This window comes from Leptodactylus fuscus, chromosome 7 (assembly GCF_031893055.1).
Source record: "Leptodactylus fuscus isolate aLepFus1 chromosome 7, aLepFus1.hap2, whole genome shotgun sequence".
NCBI lineage: Eukaryota > Metazoa > Chordata > Amphibia > Anura > Leptodactylidae > Leptodactylus > Leptodactylus fuscus.
This window is the reverse complement of record NC_134271.1, coordinates 116,423,323-116,443,303: the sequence shown is the minus strand read 5'-3', so window position 1 is coordinate 116,443,303 and position 19,981 is coordinate 116,423,323. Positions and strand designations below refer to the sequence as shown.

The 19,981-nt window shown below is 43.6% G+C and overlaps 1 protein-coding gene across 1 annotated transcript in view; it reads right to left on the bottom strand.

Annotated features, from left to right (window-relative positions):
* Window positions 1-19,981, bottom strand: part of SLC25A21 (solute carrier family 25 member 21) — a 249,608-nt gene that overhangs the window by 92,398 nt on the left and 137,229 nt on the right. Inside the window, exon 4 of the mRNA XM_075282913.1 lies at window positions 4,395-4,478. Within this exon, the coding sequence (XP_075139014.1) occupies window positions 4,395-4,478 (84 nt within the window). The remainder of the gene's footprint in view (window positions 1-4,394; window positions 4,479-19,981) is intronic.

Below are 19,981 nucleotides of genomic sequence, written 5' to 3'. Positions count from 1 at the left end.
AGCAACATTTTGCTGGGGACTGCCGGTCCAATGACAGCCAAGAGCCTATTGAAGGCTCCCAGGCTTGTCTGCCATTCATTGTGCCATACAAATGCCAATATTTTGCAATGAATTAACATTGTAATGGATTGCATTAGTGATCAGACCCCTAGGGGATTAATAAATTCAATAAAAAAAAAGGCTAAAGGTTCAGATCACCCCCCTTTCCATAAAATACATATAAGAATTAAAAATTACTGTGAAACACATACACATTAAGTATCTCTGTGTCCAAAACACCCCGTAATCCAAACAAAAATATTTTTCCCATACAGTAAACTCTGGTAGTGGGGGAAAAATAAAGTCAAGTGCCATCAAGTTTTTTTGGGGTGTTTTTCTTTAATAAAAGTTTGAACAAAAATTGATCAAACCAATGGACATTCCCTAAAATTATATAACATAAAAAGTACAACTGGCCCCGGAAAAGATATCCTATGCATCTCCGTATACAGAAATATGAAAAAGATATGGGTGTCAAAATATGGCAGCTAGATTTTTGTTAAATTGTACAGTGCTGCGGAATATGTTGGCGCTATATAAATAAATAAAAAAAATAAAAAAATGTAAATAAAATCACGGCGAGAACAGGTTAAAAATGTAAATCTAAAAATTAAAATCACCCTCTCTTTAACTATAATTTTAGTAAACTAAAATCAATAAAAAGATATTAGGCATTCCTTTTTCCTTTATTTCCCATTGATTTCAATGGATTACACGTGGAAAACGGAACCCATTGAAGTCAATGGAAGGCTTTTTTTTCAGCGCTGATCCTGATGCGGAGTCCGCGCCAGAATCAGCGCCAACTTCCACTGTGTGAATGCCACCTGAATCTCTAAAAAACTTTTTTTTTAAATGAAAAAGAAAACACACAAAAAATGGCTGTGGCAGTAAGTGGTTAAAATGGCAAACTATAAAATGTAGCACTGACACTAGTTGAAATCATGGAACGAAAATCTAGTTTTTTGACAGTTTTTTTTTGTAAAATGTGTTCTCCCCTTGTTAATTGATACTTCCATTGTTGAGATATTGCTGCTTTTGTTAATTTGCATATTAGCTCTTTAAAGCAACAAGAACGTTGCACCCAAGAGACAAGCGGCAACACCATTGTTGCTCCAAAGATCTAATTTCCATATTATTAATTATTATTATTATTATTATTATTTATTTATATAGCACTATTAATTCCATGTTACTGTACATTATTATATTAATTCCATGGTGCAGTACATTATTATATTAATTCCATGGTGCTTTACATTTGGGGGTTTACATACAATACACAAAATATACTAACAGATATAATACTAACAATGACCGACTAGCACAGTAGGGTAGAGGGCCCTGCCCGCGAGGGATTACAATCTATTAGGGAAGAGGGATAGAGACAGAAGGTGAGGGTATAGACCAGGGGTAGGGAACGTACGGCTCTCCAGCTGTTGCAAAACTACAACTCCCAGCATGCATACTTGCTCTGCTGTTCTTGGAACTCACATGGAAGTGAATGGAGCATGTTGGGAGTTGTAGTTTCACAGCAGCTGGAGAGCCAAAGGTTCCCTACCCCTGGTATAGACTGTTCAGATGGCGGTGTGGTGATATTGTTATTGGAGGTTGTAGGCCTTCCTGAATAGGTGAGTCTTCAGGGCCTTCTTGAAGCCTGTGATTGTAGGGGTCAGTCTTATGTGTCTTGGTAAGGAGTTCCAGAGTGTGGGAGATTTGCGGGAGAAATCTTGGAGACGGTTGTGTGAGGAGCGGATGAGAGCGGAGTAGGAGGTCTTTGGAGAATCTGAGGTTAAGTGTGGGCAGGTATTGATATAAAGATGATATTTCGGCAACAGAGGCAGCAATTCACAAACACTGTTATATTCAGGTGACCGTAACCTATCTATCTGTGGGACTGGGTTGACATGTCTGGTTCTGGTGACGGGCTCCCTTTAAAGAACCTTGAAACATGGCTAGATTTTTAGCCAGAGGGAGAATCCCAACAAGAACAGCGATCTATAGATTTATGTCTTTTCCTTTTGGAGGAGACTTTGGTTTGGCTAATATTTGTAATTATGTTTCAAGGCTCTTAAATGGGTCGAATATTGACTTCAACTATAGGCGGTTGTATATGGTGTGATGAATACTAGGATCTAGCATCCTAATAGTGAGATCTTGGAAATTGATACTAGGTATACTAGGAACCTCAGGCTCATGACATGTCTGCACTATTTACTTGAGGTGAAGCCTGAATATCTTGAGTGCAGTCTCCAATCTCTGCCTTCTTCTTGTTAATTGATGCTAACAATAGTCATTTATATGAGCCTGACATTCTGCTGTGTCACAAACATACAAGAGTAATTGTCTCTCATCTGCGGGTACTTTGTTGGAGGACCAGCATGAAGATGTGTGTTCCTGCTGGAGAAAGCTTCACATATGTGACAGCTGCTAACCAAATGTAGACAGTGATGTCTGGATCAAGGCGCATTTGTCAGGCGGGAGTTTAGCACTGGCATTGCAATGTGGACTAAATATCTTGTACGACAAGGATATCCATCACAGTCAGTGTGAATGTTTCACTGCATTAAATCAGACTTCAATATTTGCCTCTGTTAGAAGTAGGGTTGAGCCGATCTTGAGATTTCAGGATTGATTTTAAAATCCGATTTCCGATCATATTCCAGCCGATCCCAATCGCGATTGTGAAATTTGCTCAATTGCCGATCAGGATCCAATCTTTTCCGAACCCGATCGCTCAACCCTAGTTAGAAGTGATTGTTCTTTTCTTACCATGCAGTTATGCTCCAAAACGACAGCTTAAACCCAACTACAATTGGAAGAGAAGTTAGCTACTTCCTCCCTCTTTGTGACTACATTCATATCACTAGTGAACCATATTTCCCATCATTCCTTGATTTTAATCTTGTCCTGATCTCTCCATCCAACCAGGAGACTCAGTAAAAGACAACGGCAGGGGCTTGATATAGTAACATTGCCATTTAGGGTTACATGATGGAATTGTTTACAATGGTAACATCGACAGTATGCAATGGCATCACATTAGTGGGACAGACAGCTATGGGGCTGCCAGAACTGGAATCTCATGCAGCAATGGTAGCCCTATAGAGGTGGATGGAGCACTTGTCATGCAAGTGCACTGCCGATCCATGCAGAAGGAGGAGGCTTAAGTTGCATTCACACGGAGGAAAATGGCGCTGAATTTGCTGTGGAATCCACATCAGATTCAGTGCTGAAAAAAAAGCCTCCCAATAACTTCAGTAGGTTCCTTTTTCAGTAGAACATAACAAACAATGTTACTCACCTCTCCAGGATCCGATGTTAGCAGGCTTCGGGCCTATATTGTAATATCCCAGACATCACGTGGTCTGGGATATTACTATAAAGGCCCGAAGCCTGTGCTAGCAGTACCATATAGGGCCGAAGCCTGTGCTAGTAGTAATAGCCTGTTACTACTAGCACAGGCTTTGGGCCTGTATGGCAACAGGCTGTTACTGCTAGAACAGGCTTTGAGCCTATATGGTAATAACCCAGACCACCTGACAACTGGGAGATTATCATTCCGGCCCAAAGCCTGCTAGGATTAACATTGGATCCCGAAGAGGTGAGTAAGGGCTAGTTCACACGTGAACAAAGGGGCGGATTTTGACAGCGGATTTCGCTTCAAAATCTGCCCCTTTACAATAGTGGTCTATGTAGATTGCTTTTTTTTCTGCTAGCAGAAAAAAAGAAGCGACATGACCTTTCTTCAGTTGGAAGCCGCGGCGCACTGAGTCGCGGCTTCCGCCTAGCGGCAGCACCCTCTGTTGTCGGCACATTCTTTTGAGCCGGCTACGGAGGGGAAAGTCGCGACTGTGATGGTTGTGGCAGGCGGGTTTTGACCGAAGAGTGACGCGACTCCCACGTCACTCTCTGTGTCAAAATCCGCCCCCCACCACCCCCGTGTGAACGAGCCCTAACAGTGTTTATTTTGTTCCCTCACCTCCCCTGGGGCTTCGATTATTATACTCGGTTGAGTATAATAATAGTTCATGGGTGTGTAACTGTGGGTATAATAGAGCTTGAAGGGTCCACTGTGGCCCCTGTAACCTCTATTATGCCCCACAGCGGCCTCCTTGCAACCACTATTAGGCCCCACAGCCTTTTGTGCCACAGTGGGGGGTAATGTTACCGCTAGTACCCACAACCCCCTGCTGCCTGAGGTGGACGATCAAAAGATTAACACCCCCCCACCCCGGACTCAATACCGAGGGAGGGGCATCTTTTGATCATCCACCTCAGACAGCAGAGAGGCAAGGTTCACTACTGGTTGTGTCTATAATATATTTTTATGTTTATGAAGCATGATACACACTTACCCTTCACTACGATAGATCTTCTTGAAACAGTCTCCCAAACTCTTGTAACTGGACGGATCAGACTTATTTCTTTGGATCTGAAATCTGAACAGATGATAAATAAAATGTATTAATTTCTTGTACTCTGGACTGACACATATACCAGAATGCAATAGTAATGATAAGAATAATGATAATAAACTAACTACGTTACATTCAGGGACCTCGATGGAGCATGTACCACATGTGTATGCTGTGACTTGTAGTACATCATGCCACAGTCTCTGTTCCAGAGCTGGTGAACATGATATTGGTTGTTAAGTATGTCATTCTATTATCTATTCAGATAGATCGATAGATTGATAGATAGATCAATAGAAAGATAGATAGATAGATAGATAGATAGATAGATAGATAGATAGATAGGAGATAGATAGATAGATAGATAGATAGATAGGAGATAGATAGATAGATAGATAGATAGATAGATAGATAGATAGGAGATAGATAGATAGATAGATAGATAGATAGATAGATAGATACTGTAGATAGATACTGTAGATGTAGAATTGCCCGCTCTTCAGAGATTTTGGGGGGTCATCATTTTTAGTTGGAGCCTTCTGGACAACGATAAACTGTGGACATGTTGCACTGTATATGTTTACATTGGCACATTTCATTTCCTTATATACAATACTAAACCGAGGAATCTTAGAAAAACTGTATCTAATCCCCTCCTGACCTGGTATGTAATCAGTGGCAATGCCGGCTCAGGCAATCATTGGACACATCTCAGCCCCCTGCCTCCTATTTTTATATTGCTGGAAAATCCCTTTTAAACTAAAATTAAAAAATGTATCCTTAGGCCATATGTTTAATAGAATACTTCATTTTTACTATTCAGCATAGCTCAACACCACCATATAGGAATTGGTCTGACACCTGCGTTGTAGTATACGCTTGGGCCCTAGTCAAAGTCTGTGGAGGCCAATAGGCAAACATGGATGTGGCCCCAAACATGGAGAACCAAATGATCATAAAACGGCCCTGAATAATAAGCGGTGAGTAGTGGCATATGGTGCTACTGAACAATAATATAATAATGCCATACAGAGAGTATACAGTCCTATGAAAAAGTTTGGGCACCCCTATTAATCTTAATCATTTTTAGTTCTAAATATTTTGGTGTTTGCAACAGCCATTTCAGTTTGATATATCTAATAACTGATGGACACAGTAATATTTCAGGATTGAAATGAGGTTTATTGTACTAACAGAAAATGCGCAATATGCATTAAACCAAAATTTGACCGGTGCAAAAATATGGGCACCTCAACAGAAAAGTGACATTAATTTTTAGTAGATCCTCCTTTTGCAAAGATAACAGCCTCTAGTCGCTTCCTGTAGCTTTTAATCAGTTCCTGGATCCTGGATGAAGGTATTTTGGACCATTTCTTTCTACAAAACAATTCAAGTTCAGTTAAGTTTGATGGTCGCCGAACATGGACAGCCCGCTCTCAAATGATCTGAAAACAAAGATTGTTCAACATAGTTGTTCAGGGGAAGGATACAAAATGTTGTCTCAGAGATTTAACCTGTCAGTTTCCACTGTGAGGAACATAGTAAGGAAATGGAAGACCACAGGGACAGTTCTTGTTAAGCCCAGAAGTGGCAGGCCAAGAAAAATATCAGAAAGGCAGAGAAGAAGAATGGTGAGAACAGTCAAGAACAATCCACAGACCACCTCCAAAGAGCTGCAGCATCATCTTGCTGCAGATGGTGTCACTGTGCATCGGTCAACTATACAGCGCACTTTGCACAAGGAGAAGCTGTATGGGAGAGTGATGAGAAAGAAGCCGTTTCTGCACGTACGCCACAAATAGAGTTGCCTGAGGTATGAAAAAGCACATTTGGACAAGGCAGCTTCATTTTGGAAACAAAAATTGAGTTGTTTGGTTATAAAAAAAAGGCGTTATGCATGGCGTCCAAAAAGAAACAGCATTCCAAGAAAAACACATGCTACCCACTGTAAAATTTGGTGGAGGTTCCATCATGCTTTGGGGCTGTGTGGCCAATGCCGGCATCGGGAATCTTGTTAAAGTTGAGGGTCGCATGGATTCCACTCAGTATCAGCAGATTCTTGAGAATAATGTTCAAGAATCAGTGACGAAGTTGAAGTTACGCCGGGGATGGATATTTCAGCAAGACAATGATCCAAAACACCGCTCCAAATCCTCAGGCATTCATGCAGAGGAACAATTACAATGTTCTGGAATGGCCATCCCAGTCCCCAGACCTGAATAACATTGAACATCTGTGGGATGATTTGAAGCGGGCTGTCCATGCTCGGCGACCATCTAACTTAACTGAACTTGAATTGTTTGTCCAAAATACCTTTATCCAGGATCCAGGAACTGATTAAAAGCTACAGGAAGCGACTAGAGGCTGTTATCTTTGCAAAAGGAGGATCTACTAAATATTAATGTCACTTTTCTGTTGAGGTGCCCATACTTTTGCACCGGTCAAATTTTTGTTTAATGCATATTGCACATTTTCTGTTAGTACAATAAACCTCATTTCAATCCTGAAATATTACTGTGTCCATCAGTTATTAGATATATCAAACTGAAATGGCTGTTGCAAATACCAAAATATTTAGAACTAAAAATGATTAAGATTAATAGGGGTGCCCAAACTTTTTCATAGAACTGTATATATAATATATAAATAATAGATGGTGGATGGATGGATGGATAGGTAGATGCATAGATAGATAGATAGATAGATAAATAGATAGATGATTGATAGATAGATAGATAGATAGATAGATAGATAGATAGATAGATAGATAGATAGATATTGATATGTAAGCGTATCATACAAATGCAGTGTGAGAGTCGGACTTGTACATGAATAGACGTACATATTGCACTGGTACAGGGGTTACATCTGTGCACTGAACAGAACAGGTACACCGCTCTCTAAGATCATTAACATGTCACACCTAAAGCAATAAGACTGTAATAACAATGCTGCAGCACAAGAAAGTGATTGTTCCCCGGGCTCGCTGCCCCCACAGTCCCACCTTGTCCCATGGTTTCCCTGCAGAGTGTAGATGGGGACAGGATGCACTCAGTTAGTGGCAGGTTTCACGTTGCTATGTCTGGAATTTTGATCTTCAGATCCTGTTGCCTCCGACTCCTCTGGACTCCAATTTAGCAGCAGGGACATTCTCGTTTTTTTGTGTTTAATGGTCGTAGAGGGATTTACACAAGAAGAAAGGTGCAGTCCACATTTTTTTTGTTGTTTTAGCCTTTGAACAAACAGTTTTTATGATCTCTGTGCAGCATAAAACTTTTCTGGTTCCATTTTATTCTGCAGAACATCTTGTCATTTAACCTACATTATGCATGCATCCAATGTATAATCCGTAATAAAGGATTCAGTGGTGCTCTATATATGGCCAGTGACATTTTTATATGCATGGTTTCTACAAAAACACAAATATGCTGCAGAATATTTTGGTGTTATATGCATTGACTATATGCAAACAATGAATGGCCCCAAAATGAAAATATTATTATTATAGATAATAGTTTGCAACAATGTGTGTTATTCCAAAGAATCTCTAACAAAAATATCGTCCAGTTATTCATAATTTCTTTGTGGTATATCCGTTTCTAAGAAAGAAGGGTGACAATGTATCCATATTCATAAGAGACACATCTCAAACTTACAGACATTGGCTTCCTCTAGGACCTTGTAGTAGTAAGTAGAGATGAGCGAACAGTGTTCTATCGAACACATGTTCGATCGGATATCAGGGTGTTCGCCATGTTCGAATCGAATCGAACACCACGTGGTAAAGTGCGCCAAAATTCGATTCCCCTCCCACCTTCCCTGGCGCCTTTTTTGCACCAATAACAGCGCAGGGGAGGTGGGACAGGAACTACGACACCGGGGGCATTGAAAAAAATTGGAAAAAGTCATTGGCTGCCGAAATCAGGTGACCTCCATTTTAGACGAATAGTGGATTTCAAATCCGGGTCATATGAGAATGTGAACTTTGTGACTATGAGACAGGGATAGCTGTACAGGCAGGGATAGCTAGGGATAACCTTTATTTAGGGGGGAATGTTATTAAAAATAACTTTTTGGGGCTCTATCGGGTGTGTAATTGTGATTTTTGTGAGATAAACTTTTTCCCATAGGGATGCATTGGCCAGCGCTGATTGGCCGAATTCCGTACTCTGGCCAATCAGTGCTGGCCAATGCATTCTATTAGCTTGATGAAGCAGAGTGTGCACAAGGGTTCAAGCGCACCCTCGGCTCTGATGTAGCAGAGCCGAGGCTGCACAAGGGTTCAAGCGCACCCTCGGCTCTGATGTAGGAGAGCCGAGGGTGCACTTGAACCCTTCTGCACCCTCAGCTCTGCTACATCAGAGCCGAGGGTGCGCTTGAACCCTTGTGCACACTCTGCTTCATCAAGCTAATAGAATGCATTGGCCAGCGCTGATTGGCCAATGTATTCTATTAGCCTGATGAAGTAGAGCTGAATGTGTGTGCTAAGCACACACATTCAGCTCTACTTCATCGGGCTAATAGAATGCATTGGCCAGCGCTGATTGGCCAGAGTACGGAACTCGACCAATCAGCGCTGGCTCTGCTGGAGGAGGCGGAGTCTAAGATCGCTCCACACCAGTCTCCATTCAGGTCCGACCTTAGACTCCGCCTCCTCCGGCAGAGCCAGCGCTGATTGGCCGAAGGCTGGCCAATGCATTCCTATGCGAATGCAGACTTAGCAGTGCTGAGTCAGTTTTGCTCAACTACACATCTGATGCACACTCGGCACTGCTACATCAGATGTAGCAATCTGATGTAGCAGAGCCGAGGGTGCACTAGAACCCCTGTGCAAACTCAGTTCACGCTAATAGAATGCATTGGCCAGCGCTGATTGGCCAATGCATTCTATTAGCCCGATGAAGTAGAGCTGAATGTGTGTGCTAAGCACACACATTCAGCACTGCTTCATCACGCCAATACAATGCATTAGCCAGTGCTGATTGGCCAGAGTACGGAATTCGGCCAATCAGCGCTGGCTCTGCTGGAGGAGGCGGAGTCTAATGTCGGACCTGAATGGAGACTGGTGTGAAGCGATCTTAGACTCCGCCTCCTCCAGCAGAGCCAGCGCTGATTGGTCGAGTTCCGTACTCTGGCCAATCAGCGCTGGCCAATGCATTCTATTAGCCCGATGAAGTAGAGCTGAATGTGTGTGCTTAGCACACACATTCAGCTCTACTTCATCAGGCTAATAGAATACATTGGCCAATCAGCGCTGGCCAATGCATTCTATTAGCTTGATGAAGCAGAGTGTGCACAAGGGTTCAAGCGCACCCTCGGCTCTGATGTAGCAGAGCTGAGGGTGCACAAGGGTTCAAGTGCACCCTCGGCTCTCCTACATCAGAGCCGAGGGTGCGCTTGAACCCTTGTGCAGCCTCAGCTCTGCTACATCAGAGCCGAGGGTGCGCTTGAACCCTTGTGCACACTCTGCTTCATCAAGCTAATAGAATGCATTGGCCAGCGCTGATTGGCCAGAGTACGGAATTCGGCCAATCAGCGCTGGCTCTGCTGGAGGAGGCGGAGTCTAAGATCGCTCCACACCAGTCTCCATTCAGGTCCGACCTTAGACTCCGCCTCCTCCAGCAGAGCCAGCGCTGATTGGCCGAATTCCGTACTCTGGCCAATCAGCACTGGCTAATGCATTGTATTGGCGTGATGAAGCAGTGCTGAATGTGTGTGCTTAGCACACACATTCAGCTCTACTTCATCGGGCTAATAGAATGCATTGGCCAATCAGCGCTGGCCAATGCATTCTATTAGCGTGAACTGAGTTTGCACAGGGGTTCTAGTGCACCCTCGGCTCTGCTACATCAGATTGCTACATCTGATGTAGCAGTGCCGAGTGTGCATCAGATGTGTAGTTGAGCAAAACTGACTCAGCACTGCTAAGTCTGCATTCGCATAGGAATGCATTGGCCAGCCTTCGGCCAATCAGCACTGGCTCTGCCGGAGGAGGCGGAGTCTAAGGTCGGACCTGAATGGAGACTGGTGTGGAGCGATCTTAGACTCCGCCTCCTCCAGCAGAGCCAGCGCTGATTGGCCGAATTCCGTACTCTGGCCAATCAGCGCTGGCCAATGCATTCTATTAGCTTGATGAAGCAGAGTGTGCACAAGGGTTCAAGCGCACCCTCGGCTCTGATGTAGCAGAGCTGAGGCTGCACAAGGGTTCAAGCGCACCCTCGGCTCTGATGTAGGAGAGCCGAGGGTGCACTTGAACCCTTGTGCACCCTCAGCTCTGCTACATCAGAGCCGAGGGTGCGCTTGAACCCTTGTGCACACTCTGCTTCATCAAGCTAATAGAATGCATTGGCCAGCGCTGATTGGCCAATGTATTCTATTAGCCTGATGAAGTAGAGCTGAATGTGTGTGCTAAGCACACACATTCAGCTCTACTTCATCGGGCTAATAGAATGCATTGGCCAATCAGCGCTGGCCAATGCATTCTATTAGCGTGAACTGAGTTTGCACAGGGGTTCTAGTGCACCCTCGGCTCTGCTACATCAGATTGCTACATCTGATGTAGCAGTGCCGAGTGTGCATCAGATGTGTAGTTGAGCAAAACTGACTCAGCACTGCTAAGTCTGCATTCGCATAGGAATGCATTGGCCAGCCTTCGGCCAATCAGCGCTGGCTCTGCCGGAGGAGGCGGAGTCTAAGGTCGGACCTGAATGGAGACTGGTGTGGAGCGATCTTAGACTCCGCCTCCTCCAGCAGAGCCAGCGCTGATTGGCCGAATTCCGTACTCTGGCCAATCAGCGCTGGCCAATGCATTCTATTAGCTTGATGAAGCAGAGTGTGCACAAGGGTTCAAGCGCACCCTCGGCTCTGATGTAGCAGAGCTGAGGCTGCACAAGGGTTCAAGCGCACCCTCGGCTCTGATGTAGGAGAGCCGAGGGTGCACTTGAACCCTTGTGCACCCTCAGCTCTGCTACATCAGAGCCGAGGGTGCGCTTGAACCCTTGTGCACACTCTGCTTCATCAAGCTAATAGAATGCATTGGCCAGCGCTGATTGGCCAATGTATTCTATTAGCCTGATGAAGTAGAGCTGAATGTGTGTGCTAAGCACACACATTCAGCTCTACTTCATCGGGCTAATAGAATGCATTGGCCAATCAGCGCTGGCCAATGCATTCTATTAGCGTGAACTGAGTTTGCACAGGGGTTCTAGTGCACCCTCGGCTCTGCTACATCAGATTGCTACATCTGATGTAGCAGTGCCGAGTGTGCATCAGATGTGTAGTTGAGCAAAACTGACTCAGCACTGCTAAGTCTGCATTCGCATAGGAATGCATTGGCCAGCCTTCGGCCAATCAGCGCTGGCTCTGCCGGAGGAGGCGGAGTCTAAGGTCGGACCTGAATGGAGACTGGTGTGGAGCGATCTTAGACTCCGCCTCCTCCAGCAGAGCCAGCGCTGATTGGCCGAATTCCGTACTCTGGCCAATCAGCACTGGCTAATGCATTGTATTGGCGTGATGAAGCAGTGCTGAATGTGTGTGCTTAGCACACACATTCAGCTCTACTTCATCGGGCTAATAGAATGCATTGGCCAGCGCTGATTGGCCAGAGTACGGAATTCGGCCAATCAGCGCTGGCTCTGCTGGAGGAGGCGGAGTCTAAGATCGCTCCACACCAGTCTCCATTCAGGTCCGACCTTAGACTCCGCCTCCTCCAGCAGAGCCAGCGCTGATTGGCCGAATTCCGTACTCTGGCCAATCAGCACTGGCTAATGCATTGTATTTGCGTGATGAAGCAGTGCTGAATGTGTGTGCTTAGCACACACATTCAGCTCTACTTCATCGGGCTAATAGAATGCATTGGCCAGCGCTGATTGGCCGAATTCCGTACTCTGGCCAATCAGCACTGGCTAATGCATTGTATTGGCGTGATGAAGCAGTGCTGAATGAGTGTGCTTAGCACACACATTCAGCTCTACTTCATCGGGCTAATAGAATGCATTGGCCAATCAGCGCTGGCCAATGCATTCTATTAGCGTGAACTGAGTTTGCACAGGGGTTCTAGTGCACCCTCGGCTCTGCTACATCAGATTGCTACATCTGATGTAGCAGTGCCGAGTGTGCATCAGATGTGTAGTTGAGCAAAACTGACTCAGCACTGCTAAGTCTGCATTCGCATAGGAATGCATTGGCCAGCCTTCGGCCAATCAGCGCTGGCTCTGCCGGAGGAGGCGGAGTCTAAGGTCGGACCTGAATGGAGACTGGTGTGGAGCTATCTTAGACTCCGCCTCCTCCAGCAGAGCCAGCGCTGATTGGTCGAGTTCCGTACTCTGGCCAATCAGCACTGGCCAATGCATTTCTATGGGGAAAAGTTAGCTTGCGAAAATCGCAAACTGACAGGGATTTCCATGAAATAAAGTGACTTTTATGCCCCCAGACATGCTTCCCCTGCTGTCCCAGTGTCATTCCAGGGTGTTGGTATCATTTCCTGGGGTGTCATAGTGGACTTGGTGACCCTCCAGACACGAATTTGGGTTTCCCCCTTAACGAGTTTATGTTCCCCATAGACTATAATGGGGTTCGAAACCCATTCGAACACTCGAACAGTGAGCGGCTGTTCGAATCGAATTTCGAACCTCGAACATTTTAGTGTTCGCTCATCTCTAGTAGTAAGATAACAATGAGCAGATTACAAAGTATTCTCCTTGAGGCCATCCAGTGATCAGCTGTTAATTAATAGGGTTCAGTTTACCTACAGTGCCTCCACAGGAGAAACAAAGCATTACACTGTTGCCATTTAAATCAATAGGCTTGGTCAATGGTTTGTGTGCATAAAGTGCAACTTTTCTGTCTGATCCGAAAACTCAAGATACAGCATTTCAAGTGGTTTTGTCATTACAAACACTTATACCTTATGCATATAGGGAGAACCTGTCTTCTGACTTTTGGGACCCCCAGCAATCTGGAGAATAGAGGCCAGAATGTCTCCCTAAATCCTACATGTGGAATAAAGCACCAGTACACTTGCCCGACTGGCTCTCCATTCATTTCTATGAAGTGTCTGGGACTACAATCTCCTGTCAGGCAAGTGCACTTCATTCATATGAAGAATGCAGGGATATATTCTGGCCCCCATTCTCCTGATTCCTGGAGGTCTCAGCAAATCTGTCATTTATTCAGTACTGTATAATACAACATTAAATGCAATATGTCACCAGATCTGGGGCCCCTACACTATCATAATGTCCTCATGCTGCTGGGTTTTAGAGTTCCAAGCCAAACAGTGTTAGTCCCTTCTGTCCCTGTTTCTTGATGTCTGCAGTCTGGGACTCAGCTCTGGATTTGAAAATTTTGGTGGACAGATGTTTTGACGTTATCATGTTTGGGGCCAAAATGGAAGACAGATGGGTTTGACATTACCATGTTTTGGGTTCTAAAACCCAGTAACCTAAGGATATGCTGGTGATTCAGAGGCCCCAAATCTGGTGACAGACTCCCATCTGTTGTCTTCCCGACCCCCTAGCCCCATCCTCCATCCACATGTGTACTTGGCAGAGAGTGCATGTGTACTCTCGGAAGAATGGAATAAACTATTGACAGTGATCTCTGCACTGGCATATCTACTTAGTCAGGGGGAAGGCTGGTGACCATATGCTAAAGGGGTTGGGAGTTGGAAATAGGTCACAAGATTATGGACTAGGGTGACAATGGAATTAGTGTCCCAGCTGAATGAAAGTGTAGCTCAGAAAATAGAAGTAATGGTGAAAGTCTGAAGATTGCCTGGGGCACCATTCACATTGGCGTACCGTTGTTTTATGTCATATGTTAACTTGACTTTTAGTTGCAATACATAGTCTCATGACTGTCACTGCCAAGTGTGTAACTTCAAAAGAAAAGTCAAGACTCTCCTTTACTCTAGGTCAGAGTTTATCCTACAATGGGCATGATATACTTCATTCTATTTGGGGATAGACAGGACGGTGAGTCTATATGTAAAGCGTCTCTTATTTCTGGTATCTACTGTGCAGACGATCATTAGACAACTTACAAGAAGCCTCTTCATGTTGTTTTATCAGGGCTAGTGACTCTGCTGCTAACTATCTGGCGACCACAAAACACTAGGAATCTCCATTCATGGCCCATCTACAGGCACCTGGGGAGTAACAAGAGCTGATGTGTTAAAGATGTTCCCATGTAACCAAAGCAGGTTTTTATATGGGGCAGGGGAGACACTGGGCAGCCAGGATCACGTTACAAACCCTACCAAATCAATGCAATATATACTGGAACAGACTGAAGGATTTTGCAATCTCTCTCCTCTGGTATTTCCCGCAGTCCATTAATAACTGCTCCAGATTTTACAATGATGAGACTTTTTCATCTGTGGCACTGCTAGGGTTAATAGATATCCAACAGTGACTTATAATACAGATCTTCATAAGTGATATAGTTATCATGGATCTAAATAGTGTGGGAGGAAACCAGATTACCCAGAAGAAGCCCATACAAACACAGGGAGGACATACAAACTCCTTGCAGATGTTGTTTATTTCCAGATTATTTTAATCCGATTAAGGAATCTTTATGTGAATTTGCATCCTTTACTTTAAAGGGGTGTTCCAGTCACAGACTTGGAGGGTTAGAATTAGGGGAATCTTTAAAGTCAGTCTTTCTGGAGTCTGCATTGGTGCAATTTGCACCAAATTTATGAAAGGAAGCACAATGTTTGTTAAATTCGATGCTTCTATAAATCTGACACGTGTGTCCTGAAATGACGCTCCACTTTGCCATCACCCACTGACTGGAGAGTTTGTGATCATTTTTGATAAATCTGATAATACAGACAGCTAGACAGGCCAATTTATACTTTCCAAACCACTTTTGAAAAGTGGAGTGAGTGGTGCAGAAATCAAAAAGCCACTAAATTTTTGAGCAAATGAACTAAAAAAGTGGCAAATTTATGAAATTTGATAAATCACCCCCAATGTCCACTCTCACCTTTGGCTGGAGATTCAGCACAGAGTCTCCATTTGGGTCTGGCCTCCCTGGACCCAGTCAATCAATGACTATACGATTGCTCTGCCACTGCTTGGTTGTTTAGTGCGGACCAAAGCTCAGGAAGACTAGGGGGCCTAAAGTGAGACTATCCTGGAACCTCGGCTGAATGGGGAAGGGAGTATATTGTGTTTGTTATTTTGAGCCTCTCCAGGGGTTAAAAATGGATCCGGAACACCCACTTAAAGCTATAATATACAATATAAAACATATGGACATCTTTGCATAATAATTTGCACAGACATTTGCATAAGACAGCCCTTTTAAAGGCTCTGGTTGCCTGTCTCAAAAAGTGCAATGCACATAGTGAATCCCCTTAGCACCAACAGTTATGTGTAGGGTTTTAGAGCGAAATATTGAAATTTTGGATTTCCCTAAATTTTTGGTCCCATTAGCAACAGTCTTAAATAATAAGAAAGCAGATGAAGGAACCCATTGAGGTCAATGGAAGGCTTTTTTTTCAGCGCTGAAATTCCACACCAAATTCCTCACCATTTTCTTCCGTGTGAATGGACAGTGTTAAGGAACATTGCTATGCACCAATTTGATACTTCCACCAGTTAAAGCTGAGTTCACACCTGTGCCTGCTCTATGCTTGGGGTTTCCATCCGAGAATCTGCTTAAAAAATGCAGAGAGAAAAGTCCTTCTTCTGCATTTTTCAGTATTTTTGGGATGAAATTGGGCAAAGACCCAGCGGACCCTATTATAGTCTATGGGGTCCGGGAGTAACTGCCTCTAAGCGGATTAGATTTCCATTCTTCAGGTCCCCAAGCAGACCCAAAGTATGGAAAGTTGAACATTAGCGTAAGTATTCTTGATGACCATAACTCAGTTATATCTGTTTTTGGGAAAGCTGGGTGATAAACAATATGGAAAAAATTCTAGCTCCCTCAGGAGTACTATCTAAACTTTCCTATACCCCTGAATGGTATATCTGTCTTTTATATCATGATTAATTACCACTGCTTGTCTACTAGTAGTTGGGTAGAACGACAAGAAACATTATACATGAGCTGTAATAGTCATTACCCAGCTTTCCTCGGAACAGGATATTTACTATTAAAAGGTGTTACAATATTATGCAGGACCTATAAGTCTTGCATTATATTTTAGGTGGTCACTAAAGAGATGATTATCAGTTTTAGGTCTAATACTTTCCTTAGCCTCCAAGTGAGCATACAGCGACCTCTGACCCATGTAAATCAGAGTTCGCTAGGTTAATGAGCCGAATCGACCCCCAGAAGCCCACAAACAGTTTCCCCTTTCCTCAGTTCCATAAGGTCTCCAGATGTAACACAGACACATCTCCACATACTGACACCAAGCACACGCAGCACGAGAGGAGTGCAGTCACCTGGCCGGCCAGCCCATACTACACATAGCCAGGCCCAGGAAAATCAGCAAGGTTCAAGGGGCATGGAAAAGACAAGTGATACGGCAATTGTATCAGTCTGCTATAGTATTCATTGTTATATCATACTGGAGTGATAACATATCTAATGTCATCTGCTCCATTATCTGTAATGGGATAAAGATGAACCCAAAAAGCAAACTTGCTGAAAGAAAAAAAGTGTTCTGTAAAAATATGAAACCAATTTAAAGTGGACCTGTCAACTCTTCTGACAAGTCTGTTTTAGTAAATACCCTGTTTCCCCCGAAAATAAGACACTGCCGATTGCCACCCCCCCGCCCGCTCCAGGCGCTGCATAAGACATCCCTCGAATATATATATTTTGGAAGAGAATTTAATATAAGACACTATCTTATTTTCGGGGAAACAGGGTACTTGTCTACTCCGCAAACTAGCAATTCTGAAACATCTTCTCCTAGAACCCAGTACTGTACTGTTCCTCTGTTATTCCTCCTAGAAATTTATGAATAAATTAACAACTGGGAACAGCAATAATTGGACAGGGTGTGCAGAGTGTGCAGACACCCCCCCAACCGGGGACAACACGGTGGCTCAGTGGTTAGCACTGCAGCCTTGCAGCGCTGGAATCCTGGGTTTGAATCCCGCCAGGAACAACATCTGCAAGGAGTTTGTATGTTCTCCCCGTGTCTGCGTGGATTTCCTCCCATTCTACAAAGACGTACTGATAGGGAAAAAATGTACATTGTGTGAGCCCTATATGGGGTTTACAATCTACATTAAAAAAAAAAAAAAAAAAAAAAATCAACCGTTTAGAGGAGTAACAGAGGAATAGCACAATATAGAAATCTAGAAAAGATGATCCTGAATTGTTATATAATAGGGAATAGGAGCATTTTATAGGATAGACAAGTAAAAAGAGAAGGAAGGTCCTCTTTAAACCCCATGGGAAACAAAGGGGTTAATGAACAAAACTAATTATGTGATAAAATATATATATATATATATATATATATATATATATATATATATATATATATATACAGTATGTATATAGATAGATAGATAGATAGATAGATAGAGATATATATATATATATTGGAAATTGATCCAGATTTGGATCTGGTGGACCCAGCCGTCCATGTCTTTCCAGGTCCACTATTATTTATTAGCTGAAGTGTAATACTATATTACTCCTGCATGGAAAGCCGCTGATCACTAAGGGGGAGTTCACAAGGGTTTTTTTGGACCGGATTTTGACGCACAATCCCGCTCCTAAAAACGCCTTCCAGTGACTTCAATGGGAGCCTCTCACTTCTTTTTTCCACTAGTGTTCTTTTGCCGCTTGCGGAAAAAAAAGTGACCTTCCCTTTCTTGCCGCAGATTCCACGACGGAATCCGCAGCAGGGTCTACAGAGCGACACTCTCTCCTGACTAGGTCCATTCATTTAGGTCTAATTCGGAGCGGAATGCCATGCACTGCACCAGCATCTAGTCGCCGCTAGCTGTTTTTTGGACCAGATTCTGAGGCGGCCTCCATGTCAAAATCCGGTCCAAAAAACCCAGTGTGAACTGAGCCTTAGGAATCCAAGAGGCAGACCCTCAGTGATCCGCTTATTACCATATAGCCATCTTTATAACAGGGGTTTACCTACAAGTGATGATGTTGCTACAATATACCATTAATTGATTGCCGAGGACCCAAATACTGGAATCCCCCAAAACCCACGGAAACTTAACATTTTTGGATAAAGTGAAGATGCACTTGACACAAATGAAGTATAAGTAGGTTGTGAGTCCTATATGGGACAGTAACGACAATGTCTGTGAAGCGCTGCAGAATATGATGGCGCTATATATGCAAGATGAGATAAATATTGGTGAAATAAATAAAAACAATTATATATACCCTAAGAGTAAAAGTGATGGTGAAAGAGAACCTATCAGGTCGATTTAGGACACTAAACACAAACAAATCCTTTGGTTTAGGGGTTTAACATCCCAACTCGCCCTGATTTAAAGCCATTTGTACCTACGTTTAAAACCCCCCAAAAAACAACCTTTTTACTTATCTGGAGATGAGTCGGATGTATCTTAAGGGACTCATCTCTGGTGCTCCTAGCGCCTGTGCAGTTCTTCAGTGAAGTTGGGGATGTACACTCCAACTTGACTGCACATGCACCTGAGGTCCAGCGCATGTACAGTGAAGCAATGAAGAGCTACACCAGTGCTGACATTACACCCGCAGGGTTAGTATTAAGCTTGTGTTATTTTCGTGTGGGCACCGATGGCTTTAAAACATGGCAATTCAGGACATTAAGCCCCTGGTCCATCAAGACCTGTGGGTGGTTTAGTGTCCCAATTTGCCCTGGCAGATTCCCTATAGAGTTGGGCACACCGTCTTCACTTGATCAGCATTTCCTTCCTCTGCAGAGCAGCTCTACCAACCACCTGAATAGAGAAAACGTAAAACCAGAAATGTGTTGCAGTTCTTTGTACAGCAAATAGTTAGGTTTGCATTGTACTAGCTAAAGGGTCCATGTGGTAGACAGGTGCCCTAGAGGTCAAAGCCACCCCAATTATGATATTATAACATTTCCTAGTGATGTGCCATAACGTTATATGCTGGGGACACCCCTATTGAACGTCACGTCATCTGCATCAGAAACAAGAAGGCAACAATTTGTCTGGACTCTTTTAACACCTATATAATAGTAACGTTATATAACACCTACAGACAAACCTATTTATTGTGCATTACATGCCATGCAACACAACACTACAAACCTAAAGGCAGAATACAACACAGGGATTACAGACGGTCTATAGTCTCCTTTACTGGTAAGTGTTTCATTCTACTGCTTGAGTGCATTTCACTGCACTGTATTATTTTAACAAAGTCAAGAACTGATGCAACAGGTCAGAGGTCAGGACAGAAGTGTGCAATATTGGAACCCGAGGCGAGAGACAACATTTGTGCTCTTGTTTGTCTATTCATGCCAAGAAGCTTTGCAAGTTTGCTACACAGTATACCGTACCATAAAATGTTTTACAATCCAACAGGCTCAGAAAAGACAGTATGTGATGTGATACATGTGATGTGCTCAG